This window comes from Anabrus simplex, chromosome 1, assembly GCF_040414725.1.
Source record: "Anabrus simplex isolate iqAnaSimp1 chromosome 1, ASM4041472v1, whole genome shotgun sequence".
Classification (NCBI taxonomy): Eukaryota; Metazoa; Arthropoda; class Insecta; order Orthoptera; family Tettigoniidae; genus Anabrus; species Anabrus simplex.
In genome coordinates, this window is record NC_090265.1 from 36001822 (window position 1) to 36027479 (window position 25658).

The following is a 25658-nucleotide window of genomic DNA, read 5'->3' on the forward strand; positions in this document are numbered from 1 at the left end:
TTTGGTCGTCCATGTTCCTGTTCACAGTTTAGAACCAACGCACTAAACATGCACTGTGTCAAACCGGTCGTACACGGCACACACACGATGCTCAACTGAATAACGTTGGGAGCAGGTGGTCAAAACCTGCTGCTACGCAGGTGCAGCGTTGTCACCAGTGTTGCCAGATCGACCGTTCTGACTTCATTCACCAAACTTTGTCACAGGTTGTATGTTTAAGCTGAAAAGGAAGACATTATATACATTAAAACATTGTGAGTATTTACAAGAGTTTAGTATTTACAAGAGTTTCTTCTTTTAATGTTAATTTTTACATTCTCATTTTCTTTGTGAGTTCTTTAGCTTCATTTCAATGTTACTTTTACATTTTTTGTATTGATGTATTACATATGATAATTCACTAGTTCAATACTGTTCATATTCTGGTTGTGGGTGGAAAATATTACAATTTTACTGTATATGCTAATTTTTAAATATCAAGTAAGCATTCATCAATCTAATCTCAATTTGATTTGTGGCTCTTAGAGCGTGGACAGTTGGTTTAGTTTGGTACATTCAAGTTGTTTACATGTGTAAGAATACTAGTAGTTAAGAGGTTGTGTGTGGGTTTCGGCAGGGCATGCAGTATTTAAAGTTTGGGCGAATAGGGGTAGGTTGTAGCTGTACATATATATTTACATCTCTGTACAGTGGTTATAGGGTAATGTGTTAAATTCCAGTATGTGTGTGTGTGTATATATATACACAGTGGACGCCACTTATTATAATCACTCTGGGGCGAAGATGTGATAACATTAACCAATTGATAACAGTAGCCGAAAAATAAAAATGAATAGGTAGCCTACTGTATTTACTCGTAGCCTACATGCACTACAATGAAACAGGTACCGGTACACAGCACTGCAATACCGGTAACTGTTTTCAGCTATGTAAAATAGTCTCTAACTGTTGTTTGCTTCTGGTTGTCTCTCAAAATCCATTAATATCTAGCGCATGTCACATTTCAGCATTCGTTGGTGTTCGGGAAACATCGCTATCTTCTGCTCCATGTTTTTCACCTCTCGTATCTAATTCTGCAGAGGTAACTGCCTCACATATGTAGTCTTTGTCTGTTTTGCATCAGTAATTATGCCCTCATCAATGTTCATCCATTCCTGAAATTCATCTTCCGTTAAGCCTCTTGGACAAAGTTCAACATCCTCGTCTACTTCTGGTAACTGTCTTAAAAATCCCCCATATCGGAAATAGTTCCTTATTGTGTGTGCTGAGACATTATCCCATGACATGGCTAGAAGATGCAGGGCATCGAGAAGGCTGGTTGTTTTGGCAAGAGAATTGGCACTAGTTTTATTTGAGTCCTCTATGTTTTCAAAGATTCTTGTGCGCATTTCTTCCTCGTAAAAGTGGTGGTTGGTTGTAACTTCCTTTCATATCTTATGGTGTAATAGACTGCAGTTGATTTAGTTGGGTTAATTTTGATCCTCCACATGCGACACCATACTTCAAGGTGTGCAGTGGCATCCTGTACGTCTCTTATTACAATGTCTGATTGAAAAGATTCTGCTACCGGTATATCTGCGTATAACATTAGCTCTGTTTTGCGTAGTTGGGATGTCTGAGCAGGTATGGGTATGACCCAATGATGGATCTTTGGGTTACACCAGCACTCACTGTTTTAATACCTGACTTCTCTCCTGAGATTTCCACATAGGACTGTCTATTTGTTAAATAGTTTGCCATCAGGTTCCAGTATATTTGTTGTAGGCCTTTCTGATGAAGTTTGTAGAGTAGACCTTTGTACCATACTCTATCGAATGCCTGTGCAACATCAAGAAATAAGATGCCTCGTCCTCTTTTGGTGTTTAATGTCTTAGTTGTGTTGTTGACCATTCTGATGAGTTGCTGGACAGTAGTGTCCCTTTCGGAATCCAAATTGTTGTGGGAGAAGTGATTCGTTAAGAGTGGTGTTGTTGATTAGACATCGATATAGTAATCGTTCCATGACTTTCCCTACTCTGTCTAGTAGGTTGATTGGTCTGTACTTTTTGGGGGCTTGCTTTCTACACTGTCCTGCCAAGTTAGCAAGTAGGGATTAACCTGCTAAAGGAGTAATGATTTTCTGTTAATAAATTTTGTCGGGTGTATGGAAGTCCAATGCCAGTAAAGGCTTTCATGGCTACAGATTGAAAAATCACCGCTATAGAACAAAGTCAAGCTTTTGGATTATTATTCCGGGTATGTGTGTGTTTGTGCAGCGCTTGGCTGGGGACTTGCCTTTTGGGGTTGGACTGGTATGTCTTTCCAAGGTTCTGGGCAGTGGCAGACCTGTCTATACAGTCCTGCTGTGCGGCCAGTATCCAGTATTCGGGAGATAGTTGGTTCGAACTCCACTGTCGGCAGCCCTGAAGATGGTTTTCCGTGGTTTCCCATTTTCACACCAGGCAAATGCTGGGGTTGTACCTTAAGGCCACGGCCACTTCTTTCTCACTCCTAGCCCTTCCCTGTCCCATCATCGCCATAAGACCTATCTGTGTCGGTGCGACGTAAAGCAACTAGCAAAAAAAAAAAAAAACAGTCCTGCTGAGTTAGCTAATAAGGATTGCTAACCTGCTAAAGGAAGAGTGATTCTCAGTTATGAAAAAAATTGTACTCTCCATAGAGGTACAATTGCAGTTAAGGCATTCACGGCCACAGATCCAGAAATCACAGCAGTGGAATCAAACTTTGGGTTATTATGCTGTGCGTGCCATTTGGGCTCATCAGGTAGACTGGCACGGCGAAATGTTGCATGCACACACGGCCAGTAACACAAAAAATTGGTTCTATTGCTGTGATTCTTCAATCAGTGGCCATGAAAGCCGTAATTAGCAGAATTATTAGTCTTAGGACTTAATATGTACTTTCAGTTTTCATACACAAATATAATAATATAAAAATACAAGCATCGAGGACTCAGCACACGGATTAAATTTTAATTTATGGTAGAAAGATAATTGGTAAAAAGTCTGATTTAACCCCTTAACTGGATAATAGTTTCATAACGTCAGCTAGCCAGTGGGTAATTATTCAGCGCATCGTCCACTTTTGCATTGTGTACAGTAGCTTGCGGCAATGTAAATACTCGACAGAAAAATATACTTCACTTGATTCATTTAAATAAGTGACATAGGCTCTAGTAGGAATTCAGGAGTGAAAAATACAAAATACGAAAAATTGGTGTGGACCGCACGAGGCAACACAAGACTGCTGACTAGGTGCGAAGTTCACAGCTGGTGTGAGACAGAATATAAATGAATAGGACAGCAATAATCACATCTAGTATAAAGTGAGTGAGTTTTAAAATACGCTAGTGGATTACAGAAGTTATTAAGTATAGTCAGGCGCCTATAGGGGACTAAACCAATGTAAGAATACATTTAGAATTACAAGAATGCCTAAAGGCGTCAAACCCAATACACATGTGATAGCTGATACCTTCAGGCTACAAACCCACTTAAGGGGTTAAGTATTAAACAGTTTTTGAATACATAAATCTGACTTTTAAAAAATGTCACTTCACATTCCAACCATGCACAGCCTATATTGAGTATAGGAGTTTTAGCATAATTACTGGTAAAGGAAATTCAAATTGTATGTTTAAAAATGTGTGAGGATTGACATTGTCTGGACTCAATTTGCAGTTCCTTCCTTCCTTCCTTCCTTTCTCCCTCCCTCCCTGTTGATGTAGGATCATGATAATTATTCACTTGTGATATATTCATATTAATATACAAAAACTTCGGTATCTATAGATATTGTTGGATTTTCTCTTGTACTGGTCAATAGTAACAAGCTTTTAATAGTAAATTGTTGAAACTTGTGTGTGATTCATGTTGTTACTGGCCTGTGCAGGTTCGTGGAAGCAATTGAAGCCATGTTACAGAAGGATCTTGCTGATAATGAAGCACTGAGTAATGCAGGCGCTAAAGTTCTGTTGACCCACTGTCAGGCTGACGGCATGTTGAGACTGCTGACCCACTGTAACACAGGTTCACTCGCTACGTGTGGCATCGGCACTGCGTTGGGCGTGATTCGCAGTCTGCACAGCTTGGGCCGACTGGGTGGGTGACGACTTCAAGAAATACACAAGGTTTTACTATAGTTTATACATTATTAACACACCTGAGTCTGAAAAATATAGCATTATTAACAAACAACATCAGGTGAGTCTTTTCCTTTTCACGAAGGATACTTTGTCATTTAAAAAAATTAAAATGATTGGCATGTTGTTAACAAATATATTGCAATTGGGAGTTATCTGGTGGTAATGCTTGCTTACAGTAGTATAGCAACAAAATCAAATTAAAACAAACATTCTTAACAGGGGGAGGTGATTAGCTCAGTGGCTTAACTGCCGGCTTCCCGCGTGGAAGGCGGAAGTTTGAAACCCAGTTGATTCTGGGTCGAGGCTTTCATCTCGGCAATCACGTGGTGTCAGGAAGGGCTTAAACCCTGGCCAGAACCAAAATGAGCCTGGATTGCTCCAGAGACCTCAGAAATAACTGGGAAAAACTGAGGAAAGTTTATTTCATAACAAAAATACAACAAATGAATAGCATGAAAACAAAATATTACAAGAAACTTACAGTATATCAAAGCAAGAGGTTACATGTTTTAAAGAAAGTTCTTCAAACAGGCCTACTTGGGAACACACTTGTTTAACTGTTGGGCTTTGATCTTTGCCCAGTATTGTTGCATCTTCCCCCATAGGAAGCTACCCTCTTTTCCCTCATTACAGCCAGAGAGCCTTTCTATCTGGAAGATGCATATACAGTACCACCTCGTTAATTCAAAGTCGTTGGGACACAAAAATCGGACTTCGAATTGACCGCCAACACACAATTCGGAAGTGCCAATCCTTGCGGCGCCACAATATATTCTAAGACCCGTTAATTGTAACCTTGATTCACAATTTAAACCTCTCAAAAGCCATGATAAAAAGCTATTTCCAAAATTATCCAACAAGGTGCATTTACAGTATTCAAATAATGCACTTGGATAACTCACCGGCAAACATAACCTCATGCAATGAAATCAAAGAAAGAAAACATCACTCAAAAACGAGGGGAAATCTATACTAGCTCCCCTATGCAAGTGCTTTATTCATTGGATTACTGTACTTTATGCATTTTAGATGCCTTGTGCTTGCACGGAAAGTACCCGATGCCCTTAAAACATCGCGGCTTATCAAACTTTACTATGACGAGGGGAGTAAGTATCTTGCTTCCATCCACATTACAACAGTACAGTGACACTTGTACGATTTCCCGCCATGGCACTTCTAAGACCCATTAATGCATGTAATCGCCTTGATTCTCAGTTTAAAATTTTCAAATGTCATGGAAAGCACTATTTCAGAAATGTATCCAACAAGGTGCATTTATAGACATGATACTGAATAGGCTTTTGGGCTTATGCCGTGTCAAGAAAATAAGGTGAAATTCTTTGTTTCACAGAGAACTGTGCTCTGCCATTAAGAAGCCTTTCTCGTCGACAGTCGAGATTTTCTTCTGATGAAGCAGAGCACAGTTCTCTGTGAAACGTCAAGATTTCACCTTATTTTTTTGACATGGCATAAGCCCAAAAGCGTATACAGTATCATGTCTATAAGTACGGGCCGTGAAAGCATCAATGGCAATGCACTTGGATAAAACAGTGGCAAACATAACCTCACGCAACAAAAGGAAGGAAACCACGATTCAAAGACGAGGAAAAATTATGCTGGCTCCCCTGTGCAAATGCTTTATCTTTTAGATTACTGTACTGTTCGCATTTTTAGATGCCTTGTACTTGCATGGAAAGTGCCCGACACCCATAAAACATCGTGGCTTTTCGAACTTTGCTATGACGGGTGAAGGAAGTCTCTCGCTTCCGTGTGCACTGCATAGCAACACAGTACAGCACATTTCCCAGCTGGCAATTCTCTCCTTTAAATCCTTAAGTCCGTTTGGCCTCAGCATTTAAAAAATAAAAGAAGCAAACAATGCAGTTTCATCATCATTTGACAATATTGTTTGGTACGTACGAGTTGATTATAGGCTATAAGCCACACTTTTTCGCCAACTGTCGTCATCGCCAATGTTCACGATTTCTACCTCTCAGCACACTACCTGCTATGTGATATTGTGGCGTTCCTTAAAACGCAGAGATTACACTTAAACTTAGCAGATATGAAGCACACTGTAGACACGCTGAAGTGAGTGAAAGTGTGCCAAGTTACCCTTGCATGTTCCAGAAGACGCGTTCTTTCATGACGCGGAGAAAAATTCTCTGTAAATTACTATTTTTTTTTTTTCAAAATGTAAAGGCAGTTTTGAATTAAAAGTCTGAATTTCAGTAACGGGACCGACATTGTTTTTTGAATTACGAATTATCCGTATTTCGAATTAAACTATTTAAATAACACGCAAAACCGTACCTCATGTTTCCGGGAATGAGAGCTGCTTCGAATTAGGCGAGATTTTGAATTAACCGATTTCGAGTTATCAAGGTTCTACTGTATCTTCATTGCGTACTATTATGTCTTTGTGTTCAGTCTTTAAGCCTTTGTGAATGTCGCCAAGTCGTATCCAAGGAGTCCCTGACCTGTGAATGTACTGTAAGTGGGACTCGGTCACTCCCATTGGTCAAATGCTTATTTAGAAAGAAGAAACGGAGCAAAATATGAACATTAACGTTTACTTACAAGTAATGTATCATAAGTACAATCAATTGCATAGAAATTCACTCAAAATTAACAAAGTACACCTTAAAATATTCCATTACATGTAGCATAACAGTGATTGCAACTCTGTTACACAACACTTCACACAAGATTTACACAGTATAAATAAAAGTATTTAATTATAAATAATACGGTATATAATAATTACAAAACAGTCTCATAAAAATTCATAATGCTTAATAATTCCAATTCCTAAACCCTAGTGCACTCGGCGCTCTGCTCTATTGTTAGAGAGGTTATGGGGAAAACTCTCACACTGCCTATACGTCGGCTCTGCCATATTTTGGAGGTTTTATCATGTGTGTAGCTGCTAATGGCAACAGGTGAACGTGATGGTAACTTAAAATTATTACTTTTCAGTTTACACATAAGATCCACCAGTCTTAATAAAATATTTTAATTTTTTACAAATTAAATTGTTGACTGTGAATGTTGTGGGGGTTCAGAGTTGTTATTGCATGGATCTACTTTTGTTTGGCATACGAATATGTTAATTTGATCTTGTCAGTTTTGAGTATTGGTATTTCATGTGTTTGCTGTATATCCTAAAACATAATTATACATTTTTTTCATTATTTCCTGTATGTGCTTGCATCACCTTTTACTTTCACTGCCTGAGCCAAGTTTAAGGCTGAATGATTTTGATATGCTGTTATATTCGGATGATTTAAGCAGTGATAGGAACTTTATTGCCGAAAGCGATTCCCATTATGTGGGATTATAGGCAGTGAAGTTTTCAAGAATAAACAAAGATCAAAAACTGCATGCATGAAAATTAGCAGTCAACAGTTAGCAGATCAGATGGAAAAGTTTTGGAAACAAGATGCAATTCCAGAAATTCAGCATTACACATCAGAAGAAAGAATATGAAAGACTGTTCACGGACACCAATTTGAGTGATTCAAGAGGTGGGTTCATCCTAAGGCTTCAGAGAATCAAGAAAACACGCACTAAACAGACTAGAATCATTAGTAGGGGCTATATATTTGGTAATAACGATATGCACGAGTTTTTTTATATCTTTATTGTCTATATATGACTTCCCAGGTACTAAAAATACCGTATTTTAGCAAAATGAACTCGCAAAATATAACAAAATCTGATTTATTGTACGAATTGCGCAAATAATCACGAAATATACCCCACTTGGTGCGGAAAATGCGAAATTGCACTGGAAGAGCACTTCAATAAACGTTTAAATGCTTCTGAGAACTTGACTATCGTAGTTTCCTTCTCGCTTGATAGTGCTGTATATTCTCCACACAAATGTACACACACTGTGTATTGAAAGCACGTATATTCAATTTCGCGATCTCTAAGGCAATCGATAAAAATCAATATCTGATATCGATTAATGCAAATAGCGTTGTGGTCATAACAAGGTACAAGACCGGTCGTAGAGACAGCAGTGTGCAATGAAGAGTTCGTTACTTATGAACATTTATCAGCAAATGTCCAACATTTAAGTATAAAAATGCCGAAAATTGAAGTCGCAACAGGTTATTTGAGGGCCGAGGAATACAACAGTGAGGGGTTCGATGTGTTTGATGCTGCAAGAGATATTCTAATGTGTCAGTAGTGTGCCGTAATTTTCGTAAAGTGGAAACGTGCGATGTACACTGCAGAGAATCAGAATGAAGCAAATGAACTTAATTCTAAGCGGCAAATAACAACTGTGATATTTTACAGATCGTAAAGGTGTTGAAAAATTATAGAGCGCAATTTGTAATAGACACCAAAAAAGCATTCATGCAAGCCAACATTTCTCTAGAAAAATAGGATAATCCTGGCATGAGGAAGAGAATAAATATGAAAGGAAACATAAATAATACTGTCTTTACTGTAAAATATGGTGGTATTTGTAGGCCTATTGTAAATAAATCGCCTGTTTGATTAGTAATAATGTTATTGTTTTTACAACCCACTAACCACTTTTACTTTTTCCGGAGACGCCGAGATACCGGAATGTTGTCCCGCAGGAGTTCTTTTACGTGCCAGTAAACTGGTGACAAGAGGCTGACGTATTTGAACTTCTTCAAATACCACCGGACTGAGCCAGGATCAAACCTGCCAAATTGGGGTCAGAAAGCCAGCGCCTTAACCTTCTGAGCTACTCATCCACGACCGGGGAAAAAGAGCATATACATGAACATCTTCCAGGGCTATATGATTTTGAAAAATGCAATGAAAGCACATCTGGTTGAGGAAGTGAAAGAAGACAATGTTAGCAAAGTTTTAGGAGGTTTTATAAAAGACCACAGTGAATTTGCATCCAATTGTTCGCAAGCAGTGAGAGGAGCTTCTCTGCTTAGACAAAGACACTTTCTGGCTGTCGCACAACTCTGCATCCTGATAATGTTGAAACCATGCTTAGTTTGTACTTTGGAGACAAGTAATTCAAAGTCTAAAAATGTAGGTTATCTATAAATGTATGTCACAGGGCAGATCACCTAACTTCATTTTGAAGTATCAGTGATTTATATATTTGTTTCTATAACAATTTGCATATTTGGTTTTCTAAGATTTAATAACAATGATACATTACAAGAGTTTACTTTAAAACCCCTTATCACAAAATTAGTTACATTTACCACATATGCTACTAAAAAGAAGATTTCGCAGGAAACATTGATCAGTATAACAATTTATTTCACGAAATACCTACCGAAATAGTGTCAGTTTTAACACTGAAATCAACAGTTTTATTTCACCAAGAAATGAGGCCCCTAATCATTAGTAAGATATTAAGCAGATAACCAGAACTCAAGACTGCTTACCCAGATTTCATTGATGAATATAAAACACTAGGGTATATGAGCTTGATTGAAACAAACCAAAATCAAGATGGACCAAATTCATACTTAATAACCCATCAAACAGTGATACGTCCAGATAGTGACACCACAAAGGTCAGAGTGGTATTTGATGCCTTAGTGAAGACATCGTTTGGGACGTTGTTCAATGACAAGCTCATGACAGGACGTAACTTACAGCAAGATCTTTGTCATATTGTACTTAGATGTTGCAGTCGTAAGTATGTCATGACATTAGAGGTGGAAAAGAGGTTTCAACAAATCCTCATCCACCCTGAAGGTCGAGCATTACAGCAGATTTTGTAGAAGGAGGATCCTTCAGCCACTGTGAGGATTTATCGGTTGAACACACAGTAACATACGGAATATCAGCACATTGCCATGCCATGAGATGTCTAAATGAATTGGCTACTCTTCATGAAAATTAATTTCCGGCAGCAAGAAAGGCTATTTGCGATTATTTTTGTATGAAAATGGAGGTCCAACAGTAAACGGATCTTACAGGAATTGGAGAGTAAAGGTGACCAAGGAGCTTTAATGTTATTAGACAAAGGTGAAACTAGTAAGACTCGACTCCTTTGGGAGTCAGCACAAGATTGCCTTAAGTTTCGAGTTGAGCTGGCAAAGCACTCGCCAAGATCCAAAAGAGAAGTTGCCTCCAAAATCGCACAAATTTTTGATTCGCTAAGACTCGTGGGTCCAATACTGATCAAAGGGAAGTTGTAGATGCAACACTTACGGGTAAACGGATTGGATTAATATCAGACATTTTCCCCAGAGCACCTTCAGATTGGAACGAGTATTATATGTCTGGAAAACATCAGAATCATAAGAAATTTGCTCTGATTCTTTTGATTTGTCTGGATTCAGTAATGCTTCAAAGAAGGCTTTTGGAGCCTGCATTTATGCCGTTATTTTACCAATTTGCTTTGTACCAAGACGAAAGTAGCTCCTTTAAAATCAATGTTGTTGCCAAGATCTTAATTGGGAGCAGCCTTTTTTTCTCGCACAACTCATCGAAACAATAGTGAACGCTTTGAAAGAAAAAAATTGGTCAGATCAGATTATGGGGTGACAGTTCAATTGTTTTGTGATGGATCAACACTGAGCCACAGCTGCTGAAGACATTTGTGGAAAACAGGATCGCAAAGATTCAAGAGGCCACTGATACAACTACCTGGATTCATGTTTCTACGACTGAAAATCCATCTAATCTACTTTCAAGGGGAATCGCTTCAGCAGAACTGGAAGACAAATTGATAGAGTGGGTCTTCTGGGTTCTGCACACATCAACAACCAGAGCATTCAGAGGAATTTGAAACAGAACTACCAGAGCTGGAGATCACAGCAGTTATGTTGATGGCAACATCAACCAGCATTCTACTCAATAAATTTTCATAATTCCTGAAGTTATGTGGTATAGTAGCATACTGTCAATTATTCATTTATAACTGCAAACTCAAACCACCAGAAAGAAAAGAAAGGTTCACTAGAAATAAAAGAAACTTGTAAAGCAAAGAAACAAGTAGTCAGGTGGACACAGAAATATTCCCTCAAGTACTAAATTGCTTAATTAATAATCAAGACCTCCTGAAGAAGAGTTATCTAAAGTCATCAGTCCATTTCTGGATAGTGATGGACTTATTAAGGTTGGAGGAAGACTTAATTTTTTGGAGCTTACATCAAAACAGACACATCCTGCACTTCTGCCAGCAAATAATCACATCACTAAGATTATCATGGTAAGTGAATATTGTTGTCTGAGGCATTGTCCCCCAGAGCAACTGCTACATGGAACCCAACAACAATATTAGCTTGTCAGCAGCAGAAGAACAGAAAAGATTGTCAAGAGGTGTCTGAAGTGCTTTTGCTACCATCCTACATTTCCAGAGGTACTCATGGCAGATTTACCAAAAGAAATGGTCAGGTTAGTTGTTCGGCTCTTTGTTGCCACAGGAGTGGCATTTATCGAGTAGTCTCAGAGCTAATGATCAAAGCTTTCTTAGCTGCACTGCAACGTTTACAGTGAGAAGAGGTTTGTGCAAGCAGCTTTTCTCTGATAATGAGAAGAATTTTATTGGAGCAGCTTATGCACTACAAGATATCCAGTCCTTTTCGGATATGGGGTCATCGAGCATTACCTCTTCACTCGCTCAACAGCAGATAGAATGGAGTTTCATTCCTCCCTGGTCACCCCACATTGGAGGATTGTAGGAAGCGGCTGTACAGATGACGAAAAGATATTTGCTAACTCAAACACGGGGACGCATGCTAACTTTAGAGGAAACCTACACAATTCTGTTGAGACTGTACTAAATCCACGCCTCCTTACTCATTTGCCGAATGATCCAATTGATTTCGAAGTCCTAATACGTGCACATTTTCTTCTAAATGACTCGATCATGCAACCTGTGCAAAGGGATGTGTTCAGAGAAACTGATAACCACTTGTCACATTGGCAGCATGTGCAGAAAATCCAGCAGCGGTTGTGGCAGAGATAGCAGCGAGAATACCTGCAGGAATTGCAAAAATGCATCAAGTAGCATAATACAGATCAACGTATTGATGTTGATTCTTCGGTGCTATTGAGGAAAACATCCCACCTCTATAGAGTGACCTATGGGTAGGATAGTTAAAGTTCACCCAGGAGGTGGTGGTGAGTTGAGGTTTGTCACCGTTCGGTCAGCTAGTGGAACTTTTGCCCGAAGCATCAAGATGATATGCCCTCTTCCCATTGAAAAGGGAGAACTGAATTAAAGATTTCCTGTGATCTCCTTAACTTTGTGATATTTGTATCGAAGATATAGTTTCAATATTTCTTTCTTTTAAATAAAAAAATCTGTGTATGTAGAGCTTTAAATTAGTATGTATGGTGAGCCTAATTAAGTATTTTTACATTAGGTACAAGATTACAATATTTAGTTGATAGAACTCCTTTCAAAGGGGGCAACATGTTTTGAAGAGACTTTAATATTGTAGATTTTATTACCTGAAGTTGGGAGTTTCTGAGCCTATTTATTTACTTATTTAATTTAGCTTTAGTAGTGGCAGAGTTAGGACTCATGGTCCTCTCTTACACTTGGTTGGATAATTATGTATTGTTGAGAGTAGTTATGCATATGACAGTCAAGTTCTTTATAAAGTTATGTGATATGGTATATGCAATTAAAAACTTTGCAGTCTGTCAGACACAACAATTTCAAATGCAAATTGATACCAAATAAGCATATCAGTAAAAATCATATATAAGTATTGTATATTATCTATAATATTCTAAAAGGAAATGTTTGTGTGTCTGTGCGCGATGCCCAGCAAAATCTACAGCACGTAGAGATCTGAAATTTTGAACATAGGTAGATGGAAAGGGGTCCGAATGCACCTCGAAGCCGGAATTTTCATTTTCGCTTTCGTTGGTGAGTTATGAACGAAAAACCATCGGAAAACGTGCATTGGGATATGACAATCTAACGTGCTGTCACCAAGATTAAATGCATAGAGTCGCTGTTGCTAGGCAACGTACATAAGATAGGTAGAAAACACAATATTCAAGGAGTCATTTTACGTCCAGGACGTAGGAAGCTGTTTTTGGTCTTATATGGTGGGAGGGCATATGACGGTGTTGATGATTCGTCCGTCGGATCGGGACGTTAAGTCTTGAGGTATTCGAGAGGAGTGGCATATGTGCCTGCGCCGGGTTTCATCCTCTTCATTCTTGCTATCATATATCATGTCATTCATTTCTATCAACAAGCAACTTTTACAAGAATTACCCGATTTTCTACATACAAGTCTATAGACTACACGGCAGAGCTTCGAAAGACTTGGAGTTACCTGGAGTACCCTCGAACATCTTAGAGCGTACGATTGTGGCACCAATTATCCTTCTTAAGAATAAGAATCCTGCCCTCTGCAATGAACACGACTCTGAAACTGATGACTAATACTGTATTATTGAAGCCATTCTCATGATTGGGCATGCCGCGAGCGAAATAATATTCATTCCTCAGATTCGAATAATTTCTTCGGTTATACAGTTTAAGTTTAGATGTCTGCAGTGTTCAAAATAAAATTTCTCCATGTAATAATAAAGCAAGCATAATCATCTTCTTCTTACTATGTATAAAAATAATGTATGCATATATGTGTGTGTGTAAATGACACATCTCCTCCTAAACCACTGGAGCAATTTCATCCAAACTTGGTACACTTATGACTTAGTATCTGGAGACGAGCACTGTGGGGGTAAGCCATCTGTAGCTCCCTTAGGGGTGGGGGGTCAGGGGGGCAAGGTATAAAAGTAATCGAAAAAAGTGCCGAATCCACAGTTTTCGGGGTCGCTGAGATGAACAGTGACACTCCCCATTTTTCAAATGTCAAAGTTCAGCTCCCTTTCTCATGGGGGGCGAGGGGGGAGTGATATATAAAATTAAACGAAAATAATGTCGAATACATAGTTTTCGGGGGTCACCGAAGTGAATTGTTTACTCTGGATTTTTAGTATCAGGAGACAAACAACGTGGGGGTAAGAAAGCCCAGGAACCCTTAGGAGCGGGGGGGGGGGGCGAGGGGGGTCAGATAAACAAACAAATTAACGAAAATACTGTCGAATCCATACTTTTTGGGGTCGCTGAGATGAATAGTGACACTCCGGATTTTTTTAAAAGTTCAATTTCAACCCCCTTTGGGGTGGAGGCGAGGGGGAGTGATATATAAAATTAAATGAAAATAGTGTCGAATACATAGTTTTTGGGGTTGCCGAGGTGAATTGTACACTCCGGATTTTTAGTATCAGGAGACAAACCACGTGAGGGTAAGACAGCCCAGGAACCCTTAGGGGCAGGGGGGGGGGGGGGCGAGGGGGCTAAGATATAAAAATCATTGAAAATAGTGTCGAATCCATACTTTTCGGGGTGGCTGAGATGAACAATGATACTCCGGAATTTTTTAAAGTCCAAGTTCAGCCCCCTTTGTGGTGGGGAGCGATGGGAGAGTGATATATAGAAATAATAATGATGTATAGAAATACCGTATTTCACGGCATAATCGTCGCCACCGCGTAATCGTCGCATCCTTTATTTTCAATACAAAAATCGGACTTTAAACCTTTAATTACATAATCGTCGCACGTCCAAATTTTGTTCACTAATCTGGTTAAAAGGTAAATGGAACTGCAACGTAAGTTGCACATGAATGCGCAATTTAAATACGTGTATGGTTTATGGGCAATTTGGCAACACAGTCACGTTTGCGACATGTTGCACAACGTATAAATAAATAATACCGGTATATGTACGACGCATGGCTTACCGGTAGACTATCGGCAGTTTGACAACGTGGTCGCGAGACAGTGTACTATTTATTCACCACCTACATATTATGCTTACCGGTAGGCTATCGGCAGTTTGACAACGTGGTCGCGAGACAGTGTACTATTTATTTACCACCTACATATTATGAGTTCCCATTTGAAATACGTAAGGCTGTAAGTTATCGCTTATCGGCAACGTCGCCAGGAAATACCGGCTAGGTAGGTTGAATGGACCTCGAACCAGCCCTCAGATACAGGTAAAATTCCCTGACCCGGCCGTGAATTGAACCCGAGGCCTCCGTGTAAGGCTCCATGGGGCTGGCTCCTGTGTTATTGCGCACGAAGTGAAATCCAAGACGATAACGTAGATTTCCACGGAATTATTCAGCCGAATTATTTACGATGTCTCAGTTGTCATCGCTAAACTCTTATCTTACTATTACGTCATAAGTGTCCGGGCATGGGATGAAAACTTTTATCCAAGCAGTCAAGATAATTATTATCCAATGCTATTAAAGTTTTATTTTATAAACTCGTCAGTAATGTAATGTAAAATCATCAATAACTGGGAAGAAATATTAACCTAATTGCCGTATGTTTAAAAGAAATTGAAAAAAATGAATGTTTGTTACTGACGTCTCGGAAGACAGTCAACTATACAGTAGATCTACACCGCGCTAGCTAGAGCTCCGGTTTGCGAGCTTTGCGCATGCGCAGTAGTGTGTCGCAACCAACGAGCTAAACTGATAAATTGTTGCATGCTTCCTTGCTGCCTAACAGTATTGGCTGCTCTGGAATGGACAGATCACAGATGCATTTATTTGTTTCAGATTTACGTGATTACTGTAGACATGTGTGCGTGAGAATTTAAGTTTTTAATTTGTGTTTTGGGTGTTTGCAGAAATAATTTGTTTTAATAGTGAACAATTACGGAAAGTCATTTATATCGCAAAACATTAACGTGTGAAGCATTTATAAGCGATTATGGGTAAATATAGAAACTATTCTGCGGGCTTCAAGCTAAGCGTAATTGCCTTCGTTGAACAGCACGGGAACAGAGCTACAGAAAGAAAATTTTCTGTGAGTGAAAAGTTGGTGCGTGACTGGCGGAAAGTAAAAAAACAAGCTAAAAAGCACAAACCCTTCTAGACGCGCGTTTAGAAGTCCTAAAACAGAGAAGTTTCCTATAATTGACGAAGAAGTGTTTAGGTACGTCAGTGAAATACGTAACAATGGCTGCAGTGTATCATATGAAATGTTACAAATTAAGGGACAGGAGGTAGCGCGCAAACACAACATACCGGTAACTCAGTTTAAGGCGACTCGTGGGTGGATTAAGGGGTCCATGCGACGACACAATCTGTCAGTGCGAAGGAGAACAACACTAAGCCAAAAGTTGCCTGCTGATTACACGGACAAGATTGTAAATTTTCACCGATTTGTCATACGTTTGCGCAAGGAAACTTCGTACTTGCTTTCTCAAATCGGTAATGCCGATCAGACTCCAGTCTTTTTTGATATGCCTCGCAACAGCACTATTGCGCTAAAAGGATCACGGAGTGTATTAATGAAAACTAGCGGTAGTGAGAAGATGCGATGCACGGCAATGCTAGCCATTACAGCTGACGGGAGAAAGTTGCCGCCTTACATCATTTTCAAGGGGAAAACGATGCCTAAGAATATGCACTAGACGGTTCCGAAGATGACGCAGTGTGGCAGGGAGACAAAGAATCTGATACTGGTATTAACAGAGGTGAGGACGGCGCATCAGATAGCGAAACCTGCGATAGCGACACCGAAGATTTGGAATAAATTGCGTACCGGTAAGTCCGCATTTCACAACAAAGCGATAATTTTTTGCAAGTGTAATATTTTAACTTTAATACTCAAATTAATGACAAATTAACTTCATACGTTCATTTTTATTTTCAGGTTGGAAAAACGTTCGCCGAATTGTTGCGAAAAATTATGAATTTTGTTTTAGACTATTTTAATTATTTTGATGTATAAACGCGAGTATTACGTGCATCTTAAATTTGTATCAAATACAATTTAGTTATAAATACATTTTTTGAGTAATACAAATACTGGTATTAAATATTCATCGTATAATGGTCGCACCCTACAATTTTTTTCGAAAATTTTGGTATAAAAAGTGTGACGATTATGCCGTGAAATACGGTAATAGTGTCGAATACATAGTCGCTGAGGTGAATAGTGACACTCCGAATTTTTAGTACCAGGAGACAAACCACATGGGGATAAAACACCCCAGGAACCCTTAAGGGTGGGGGAGCGGCAAGGGGACTGAGATATACAAATCATCGACAGTAGTGTCGAATCCATACTTTTCGGGGTCACTGAGATGAATAGTAACATTCCGATTTTTTTAACTCAAAGTTTAGCCAACTTTAGGGTGGGGAAGGGGGATTGAGATATAACAGTAATCGAATATACTCCCGAATCCATAGTTTTCCGGGTCGCTGAGATGAATAGTAACATTCCGGATGTTTAAAGTCTAACTTCAGCCCCCTTTGGCATAAGGGGTGAGAAAGGGTGAAAAAATAAATTGTCAGAAATGACCGAGATAATGGACGTGTGTAAGTTCCAGACGTTAATTAGTGAGACCATTCTAGGCATCTTAGAAATTTAAAACTTGGTACCAGACAACCTGATGACTTCAGGATCCCTAGAAAAATCTCAAATTCTCATAATTCTCTCAGGGGTACATGCTGGGAGTTTCAAACCTGCATAAGAACACAGTCGGTGATATTTATCCAGAACCTACAGGTTTTATGGGCTTAAAAGTTTCCTTAAAGTTCTGATTTTTTACCCACTCCCCGATATCAAGATCGCAGCACAATCTCCCAGACAAGTTAGAAAATTGAAATTTTGCAAAATTATAGCTTTTAGCATGTAACTGACGGAAAATTTACGAGATGTATAAACATTTTATTTTTTACCCCCGAAAAATATCGAAATATGGAGGCAATTTTTATGATGGTGCAGTCCTTCCTTTCGATGTATTTAGTGGCTAAACGGTAAGTCGTATCACAAAACGGATGGCACAATCTCGGTTCAATTTGGAGTGATCTACAACTTCGGTCCTATGACCTTTTGTTGTATCTCTATCCCTTATACATTAAATTTTTCTCTATTTCTGGATTTACCTAAATTTTGCACTTTGTACACGTAGATGGTTTGATTCACGTATGGGAAAGATGGGACCATCAAATTCTACATGAATATTGGCCCACCCAGTAGCCATATGTGAGCCAAATTCTATGTTTGAAGCTGTCGCATAAGTATCTGAAAAGTAATGCACTGTGTGAAAATCTTACACAAATTTCACCCTATTCAACGTTTCTAAAACATAATGAATTGTGGTAGACAAGTGCACCTGTCGTTATCATCACAACTCGCACTTTACATTGGAAACGTCTGCGGACCTCCCTATGCTTTTTCTCGGATAACACCCATTTACATGCAATTTAAAAATTATTATTAACTTCATGTACAGTAATTTACTTCGATATCCGTATACAATCTGGAATACTGTAGTGAAGCACGGGTTCAATTGCTAGTAATATAATACATAAATATTATATTATATAATGTGATTTTTACAGGTGTGCTTAGTGTTTTAATTTGCATTTGAAATGGTTGTGTATCTGACAGATTAGAAAGTTTTTAATTACATTTAATAAGTTGACACTGGAGAATATAGTTTCTTTCTTAACAAATGATATGGTATAAGCAAGACACATACATGTCAAATTCAAAGTATTGAAGGCAACAATTTCCTTTCATTCAAAATCAGTCAAAAACAAGTGTGATTTATTTGATTTTAACATGCTTTAATCTGTTTCATGTGCTAAATTTTTGTATTTTGTTGAAATACAACAAAAATTAGTACGAGTTACTTCAAGCAGGTGCCTGCAGAAAGGCTGAGTGCAATGCTATGTTTTACAATTGATTGAGTTTTACAATGGCTTACTATTAACTTAACATTGTATTTACAACACCATCTCATAGAAGTTTCTACGAAGTTAGGATAGTGAAGCCTTGTCTTACAAGGGGAGCTCAGGAACTAATGCACCACATTTTTTTTTTTTTTTTTTTTTTATAACAATTATTGAACACAGTGAAACTTATACACAAGAAAGAATGATGTTTCTTGTAGCCTCCCTATTTTGCCACATAATTTCCTTCCTGTTCTATGGCCTTCCTCCAGCGAGACACGAGCGTGTATGTCCTGGCGGTACCACTCCTTGTCCGGTTCACGAAGCCATTTCTTCACTGTGCAAATCACCTCTTCGTCATCCTCAAAATGTCTCCCACGAATGGCATTCTTCAATGGCCCAAACAAGTGAAAGTCTGCGGGAGCTAGGTCGGGGCTATAGAGTCGATGGAGTAACATTATCCAACCCTGTTTTGTGATGTGTTCCAACGTCCTCAAACTTGTGTGAGGGCATGCGATGATATCATGTTGAAGCAAACAATCACCTGGGTTGTTATGGCGTCCAAGTCACTGGAAGCGCTTCTCAAGTTTGGTTAATGTATTCACATATGCCTCAGAATTAATGGTAGTGCCTCTCGGCATCACATCAATGAGTAAGGCACCATCACAGTACCAAAACACAGCAGAAGCAGTTGCTTTGAATTTTTTCTGTGGAGAGTCAGGATGGCGCCATTCCATCGATTGCCGTTTTGTTTTGGGCTCAAGATGGTGAACCCAGGTTTCATCACCTGTCACAGTCCGTTACAAGAAGGCGTTCCCCTCAGCTTCAAAACATTGCAGCAACTCAGAAGAAATTTCTGAGAGTTTTGTGTTCCACCGTAAGACTGCGGAACCCATCACGAACATTTTTTGCGTAATCAAGATCACTGATGATTACACCCATCCTTCCTTTGCTGATAGACAGCTCATGCGGCAACTGCCAAGTCGTTACATGTTGGTTCTCGCGAATGAGCGAATCAGCCTGTGCATCTTGTCAGGTGTGACAGCCGTGGGTGGCCTCCCTGTCCACTGCAAATCTTGGAGCTCTGCTGAACTGCTTTCAGGTGGCCTCACCCTATGTGCCCTGCAACTAACCATACTTTTGTCGACTGCTGATGCTCCATAAACTGCAAATAAAATTTTGTTAGTGTTTCCAACCGTATCTTGCTCCGCAGTGAGAAATTCAGTGACGACCCACTGCTTATGACGTACACCACTACAGATGCCATGTTGAACCAGTGCTGCAGGTTCTCTTTATGTTGGAAGAAACGGAAACTGTGCACGTGCACTCTGAAAACATTAAAAATTAAATAATTGAAGTTCAACCAATTCAATACATAAAAGAAAGAAATGTAGTAATTACATTCTTATTTAAATGGGACCGGTTTCGACCCTAGTCCAGGTCATCGTCAGCCGTAAAAACAAGTAGGCGAAATCACACAATGTTTATGAATATTGGAGAAATGGGTCAGTTTCACACTCTGCCAGGCACAAAGTCACAACACTATCAAATAATATATGAAGATTTTAAATAAACTTGAAGTCGCAGACGAATAGATTTGTAGAAGCAAACCGCCAGTTCCCGGTGATCAGCGCGGCACATTCAAGGTCATGCGCTGCGGTCTCGAACGCCAAAGTAGAGTGGAGAATGTCTTGAAGGTCCAATATTTGTCTCGGTTGCGGGAAGTTAAGTACGTATATAAAAAATATACGACGCAAATCAGTATAATTGAATGAGAACTTGTGCTCTTGCTAAGTTCTTGGAAAACAAAAAGCCTTCTCTTACATGGGCCTTAAGATCGAGATCGCTAAATTAGGAAAAGACATCGACTTCCTGAAACAATGCATATCCTACAATGTTACCCCCAAATTTCTTCAAAGTTGTACCAGAAAAAACATTTCTTCTCCTCACATGTTAAAAACCCAAAGAATAACCAACAAAATTTGGTTAAAAAACGAAATTCGTTTCTTATACAAGAAAAAATCATTTTTAAACAACAGATTATACGAAACACATCTAGAAATTGCTAATCTTCTCCCGAGTGCACAATGGAACCTCTTCCTAACTCAAGTAGACAATAATTTATTTCATGTACTGTCAATCAAACAACAAACCCTAGAGAAAAAACTCAAAATTCTTAAGAACAACTCTTCTTCACATAAATTCCAGTTTAAGAACCGTAACACACCCTCCAAAACTATTGAACAATTCCATCCTCCCATCGTAAATCTATCTAAAACAACTGAGTGATGCTGAAAACTCAATTCTTTCAAAGGGCTTCAAACACAATTGGCCCAATCTCAACACTTTCAATGTAGCCACCAATTTAATTATTGAATCTGAAATAGCCATTAACAAAATGCCAACAGATGTACAAGATGAAATCAGATATGAAGTAAAAAGGAAACTTGAAAAAGTCTTCATTAACAATAACAAAAACACTTCTCTTAATAATAATAATAATAATAATAATAATAATAATAATAATAATATTAATAATTTAATTAAATATAATAAAATCATTTCAGATCTTAAAAAGAAAATCAATGACAATAATCTCATTATCACCAAATCTGATAAAGGCAACACTACTGTCATAATGGATAAAACTGACTACTTAGATAAAACCAAAAACTTTTTCAGTGACCCTTCTTTTTCTATAGTAAAAAAAGACCCAACCACAAAAATCCAACGCCTACTCAAACATACTTTAAAAAACGTTTCCTTTCTCCTCACAGATCAAGAAAAAACTAAATTAATAAACATGAACCCAGGACTACCCACTGCCAAAGCACTCCCTAAAATTCACAAAACTAACATTCCCATCCGTCCAATAATCAATTACAGACCCAGTCCCCTATACAACACTTCTAAATTTATCCAAACATTTTTACTAAAAAATTATCGATTTTTATCCAACAAATCTATCCAAAACACTTCTGATCTAATCAACAAATTAAAGAATTTTGAAATCCAACCAAATTTTTCTCTCCATTCTTTTGACATTGTGAACATGTACCCTAGTATTCCAATTTCAAAATTATTCCCCATTATAAACAACAACCTAAACAAATTCAGTAACCTAAGTAAACTTGAAATTCAAGACTTCATGTCTATTTTAAAATTAGTTCTCAACAATAATTATTTTACCTTTGACAACACCATTTATCAACAAGATGGCTTAGCTATGGGCTCACCAGCTTCTGGCATTCTTGCTAAAATTTACCTCGACTTCTTAGAAAACACTAAAATTAATAATAATAATTTCTCCAACATCCTCTTTTGGGCGAGATATGTCGACGACACATTAGTAATATTAAATGAGGAATCAACCAACGCAGCCTCTACACTTCTTCATCTCAACAACTTAGACTCTAACATTAAATTCACCCTCGAATCAGAACACAACCAAACTCTTAATTTTCTAGACCTAACTATTACTAGACATCCTTCCTCTTTATCTTACAAAATTTTCAGAAAACCAACCCAAACAGCAACTACAATAAGACAAGATTCTTCGCACCCCCAAGCTCATAAACGTGCTACTTATAACAGCTTAATTTTTCGTGCCTTCAACACCCCTATGTCCAAAAAAGATTTAAATAATGAATTAAACACCATCCGCAACATTGCTAAATTTAATGGCTTTAACAACTCCTTCATTAACCGCATCATCAACAAATTCAAACACCGTCCAAAAACCACTTTATCTAAAGACACAATAAAACCAACTGCTTTTTCCACCTTCACTTTCACTCAGGATGCTTATAAAATAACTAATATTTTTAAAAAACATAACATGAAAATTTCTTTTAGAACTAACAATAGAAATCTTGATATCTTACACAACTCTAAATCTCTAAATAAGTCTAATGCTTTTTCTAAATCTGGTGTATACAGATTCAAATGCAACAACTGCAATTCCTCCTACGTCGGACAAACTGGCCGCAACTTCAATATCAGGTACTCTGAACATGTCAACGCCATTAAATACAACAGATTCTCTGCCATAGGACAGCACATACAAGACTCCAAGCATAGTTTCACCAGTATTAACAATGACATGAATATACTTAAAATCATTAACAAAGGCCCCCTCTTAAACATTACTGAAAATTGCTTTATCCACCTTGACCAGTACTTCAACCCTAATTTCAATTTAAACGACATTTCTGAAAAACCCAATATCCTTTTTGACTTCCTAATTCTTCTTCTCAAAAATTCCAATTTCCAAAACCCCAATTCTATTTTCCATGCCTTACAAAGTTCCCATCCACATTTTCTACCTCCAATAACCCACCCTCCTAACCCACCCTAAACTACCCCTCCATTTTCCCTATCTTATCCTTCCTCAATACCATCTAACTTCAATCTCTTTTATTTTTTCTCTTTTTTTCACTATCTCTCTTCCTCTGTTAATTTATTCTACCTTCTCTATTTATTAAAAAAAAAAAAAAATACCAATCGACCTTCATTTCGGTTCTCCTCTTTCAAATTTTAACTCTTGTCTTGCGCCAACTTCGACTACTTCAATCATGTCCTAATAATTTTTTCAATTTAAAAAATAACGCACTGTGCATATAAGTTTTCATTTGTTTTCTGATATTGCGCTTTTTACTACATTTTTTTCTCTTTACAATTGTTTTTTCAAGTCAACTGTTTTCCAAGAACTTAGCAAGAGCACAAGTTCTCAATTCAATTATACTGATTTGCGTCGTATATTTTTTATATACGTACTTAACTTCCCGCAACCGAAACAAATATTGGACCTTCAAGACATTCTCCACTCTACTTTGGCGTTCGAGACCGCAGCGCATGACCTTGAATGTGCCGCGCTGATCACCGGGAACTGGCGGTTTGCTTCTACAAATCTATTCGTCTGCGACTTCAAGTTTATTTATAATCTTCATATATTATTTGATAGTGTTGTGACTTTGTGCCTGACAGAGTGTGAAACTGACCCATTTCTCCAATATTCATAAACATTGTGTGATTTCGCCTACTTGTTTTTACGGCTGACGATGACCTGGACTAGGGTCGAAACCGGTCCCATTTAAATAAGAATGTAATTACTACATTTCTTTCTTTTATGTATTGAATTGGTTGAACTTCAATTATTTAATTTTTAATGTTAATAATTTCAATACGGAACAATGAAATTTTTATCTTTAAACACTCTGAAAACTTCAAAGAATTCATATCTAAAGTTTCGCATTTGTACTATTGTTGGGACTGAGAAAAAAATGATGTTGCATTATTTTATGGGCCACCCTCGTATTTGGTTAGTTTGTGAAGGGAAGGTTATTTTAAAATGAAGCATCTCTACAAGGCAGCTCTTTATTTGTTGTCTGTTTCTTCTTTTTTCAGAACATGTTTACTGCACTGAAACACGGCCCTATAATCAAGGTGCTCGTTTAACTGCTTACGAGTTGGTTCATGAAAAGATCCCATCCACTTTGATCTGCGACAGTATGGTGGCAGCATTGATGCGATCTAGAAACATGTCTGGTGTGGTGGTGGGTGCTGACAGAGTTGCAGCTAATGGTGATACAGCCAACAAAATTGGAACTTACCAGGTAATTTTGCTGTATCATGAAAAAAAGTAATGAGTTGTAATTACATTTAACCCCTTCATTGGCAGGTTTTGGTAGACCTCCTGTGCCAGATAAGTGAGGTTTTTTTTGGAGGAATTTATTTTTAGGAAGCAAGGAATGAGTAACAATAACGAAGGGAACACATTCATCTCTTCTTCTTTTATGATCACATAGAATCACTTTAGTCAGTCCGTCGTTCAGGTCTCTTTGAAGGGATTGTTTGGACTTTGCGGTCCTCCCAGTAGTTCTTAAGACGCTCCGTTCTTCGTGCCCTTTCCTCAGTTGAAAATATGCGTGTTGTTGGTTTGTTTTGTGTAAGGGTAAAGTGGAGGTTTGTATTCTTGAGTTTTGTATTCAATTTTATCTTATTTGTGGTGTCTTCTATTGTGGTTCCTTCAGATCCTCTCTTACTTCTCTGATCCATTTACATCCTGTTGTGGTATTTTTTGAGTCAAGATTGTGTTGTACTAGTTGTTTCAGAAGTCTCGAATCCTGCATCCTCATGATATGTCCAAAGAATCCCAGTCTCCTCTTACGCATAGTATATGTAATGGGTTCTAGCTCTTTGTACATGACTTTGTTAGGTATTAACCGCCACTGTCCATCTTTCTGGTATTTTTTGTTGATGCAGGTTCTTCCAATCCTCCTTTCAATTTTCTGAAGTCTGTCAGTCTTTGATTGTTTATTCAGGTGAAAAAATGTTTCTGCTGCATATGTAGCTTCCGGTTTTATAACTGTGTTGTAGAGTTTTATTTTTGCATTTATTGATAGACATTTCTTTTTTGTAGATATCCCATGTTAATTTTTGTGCTTTAGCTAATCTATTTGTTCTTGTTTGGATTGAGAATTTTTCATTTAGGTTATTTGTTATTATTTCTCCAAGATATTTAATTTGAGTTACTATTGTGATTTTATTACCATTTATGGTAACTTCTTTTAGTTGTGTTGGTTTTTGGGGGATAATTTCTGTTTTTTCAAATGATATTTTGAGGCCAATTTTATTTGCAATGTTTTGAAGTTCTGATATCTGGGTTTTTGCTTCTTTTATGTCCACTGCTAGTAATGCTAAATCAGTGAAACCCAGGCAATTTGTTTTGATTTTTCGGCCAATCTTTATTTTGGGGGGACATTTTCTAAAACATTCCCTCATTACCATTTCTAGAGCACATTTAAATAAAA

At 38.1% G+C, this 25658-nt stretch overlaps 1 protein-coding gene across 1 annotated transcript in view; it reads left to right on the forward strand.

Annotated features, from left to right (window-relative positions):
* LOC136860589 (methylthioribose-1-phosphate isomerase) overlaps positions 1-25658 on the forward strand; it is a 67496-nt gene that overhangs the window by 18017 nt on the left and 23821 nt on the right. The window contains exons 3-4 of the mRNA XM_067138766.2: positions 3892-4100; positions 24253-24461. Coding sequence (XP_066994867.1) covers positions 3892-4100; positions 24253-24461 — 418 coding nt within the window. The remainder of the gene's footprint in view (positions 1-3891; positions 4101-24252; positions 24462-25658) is intronic.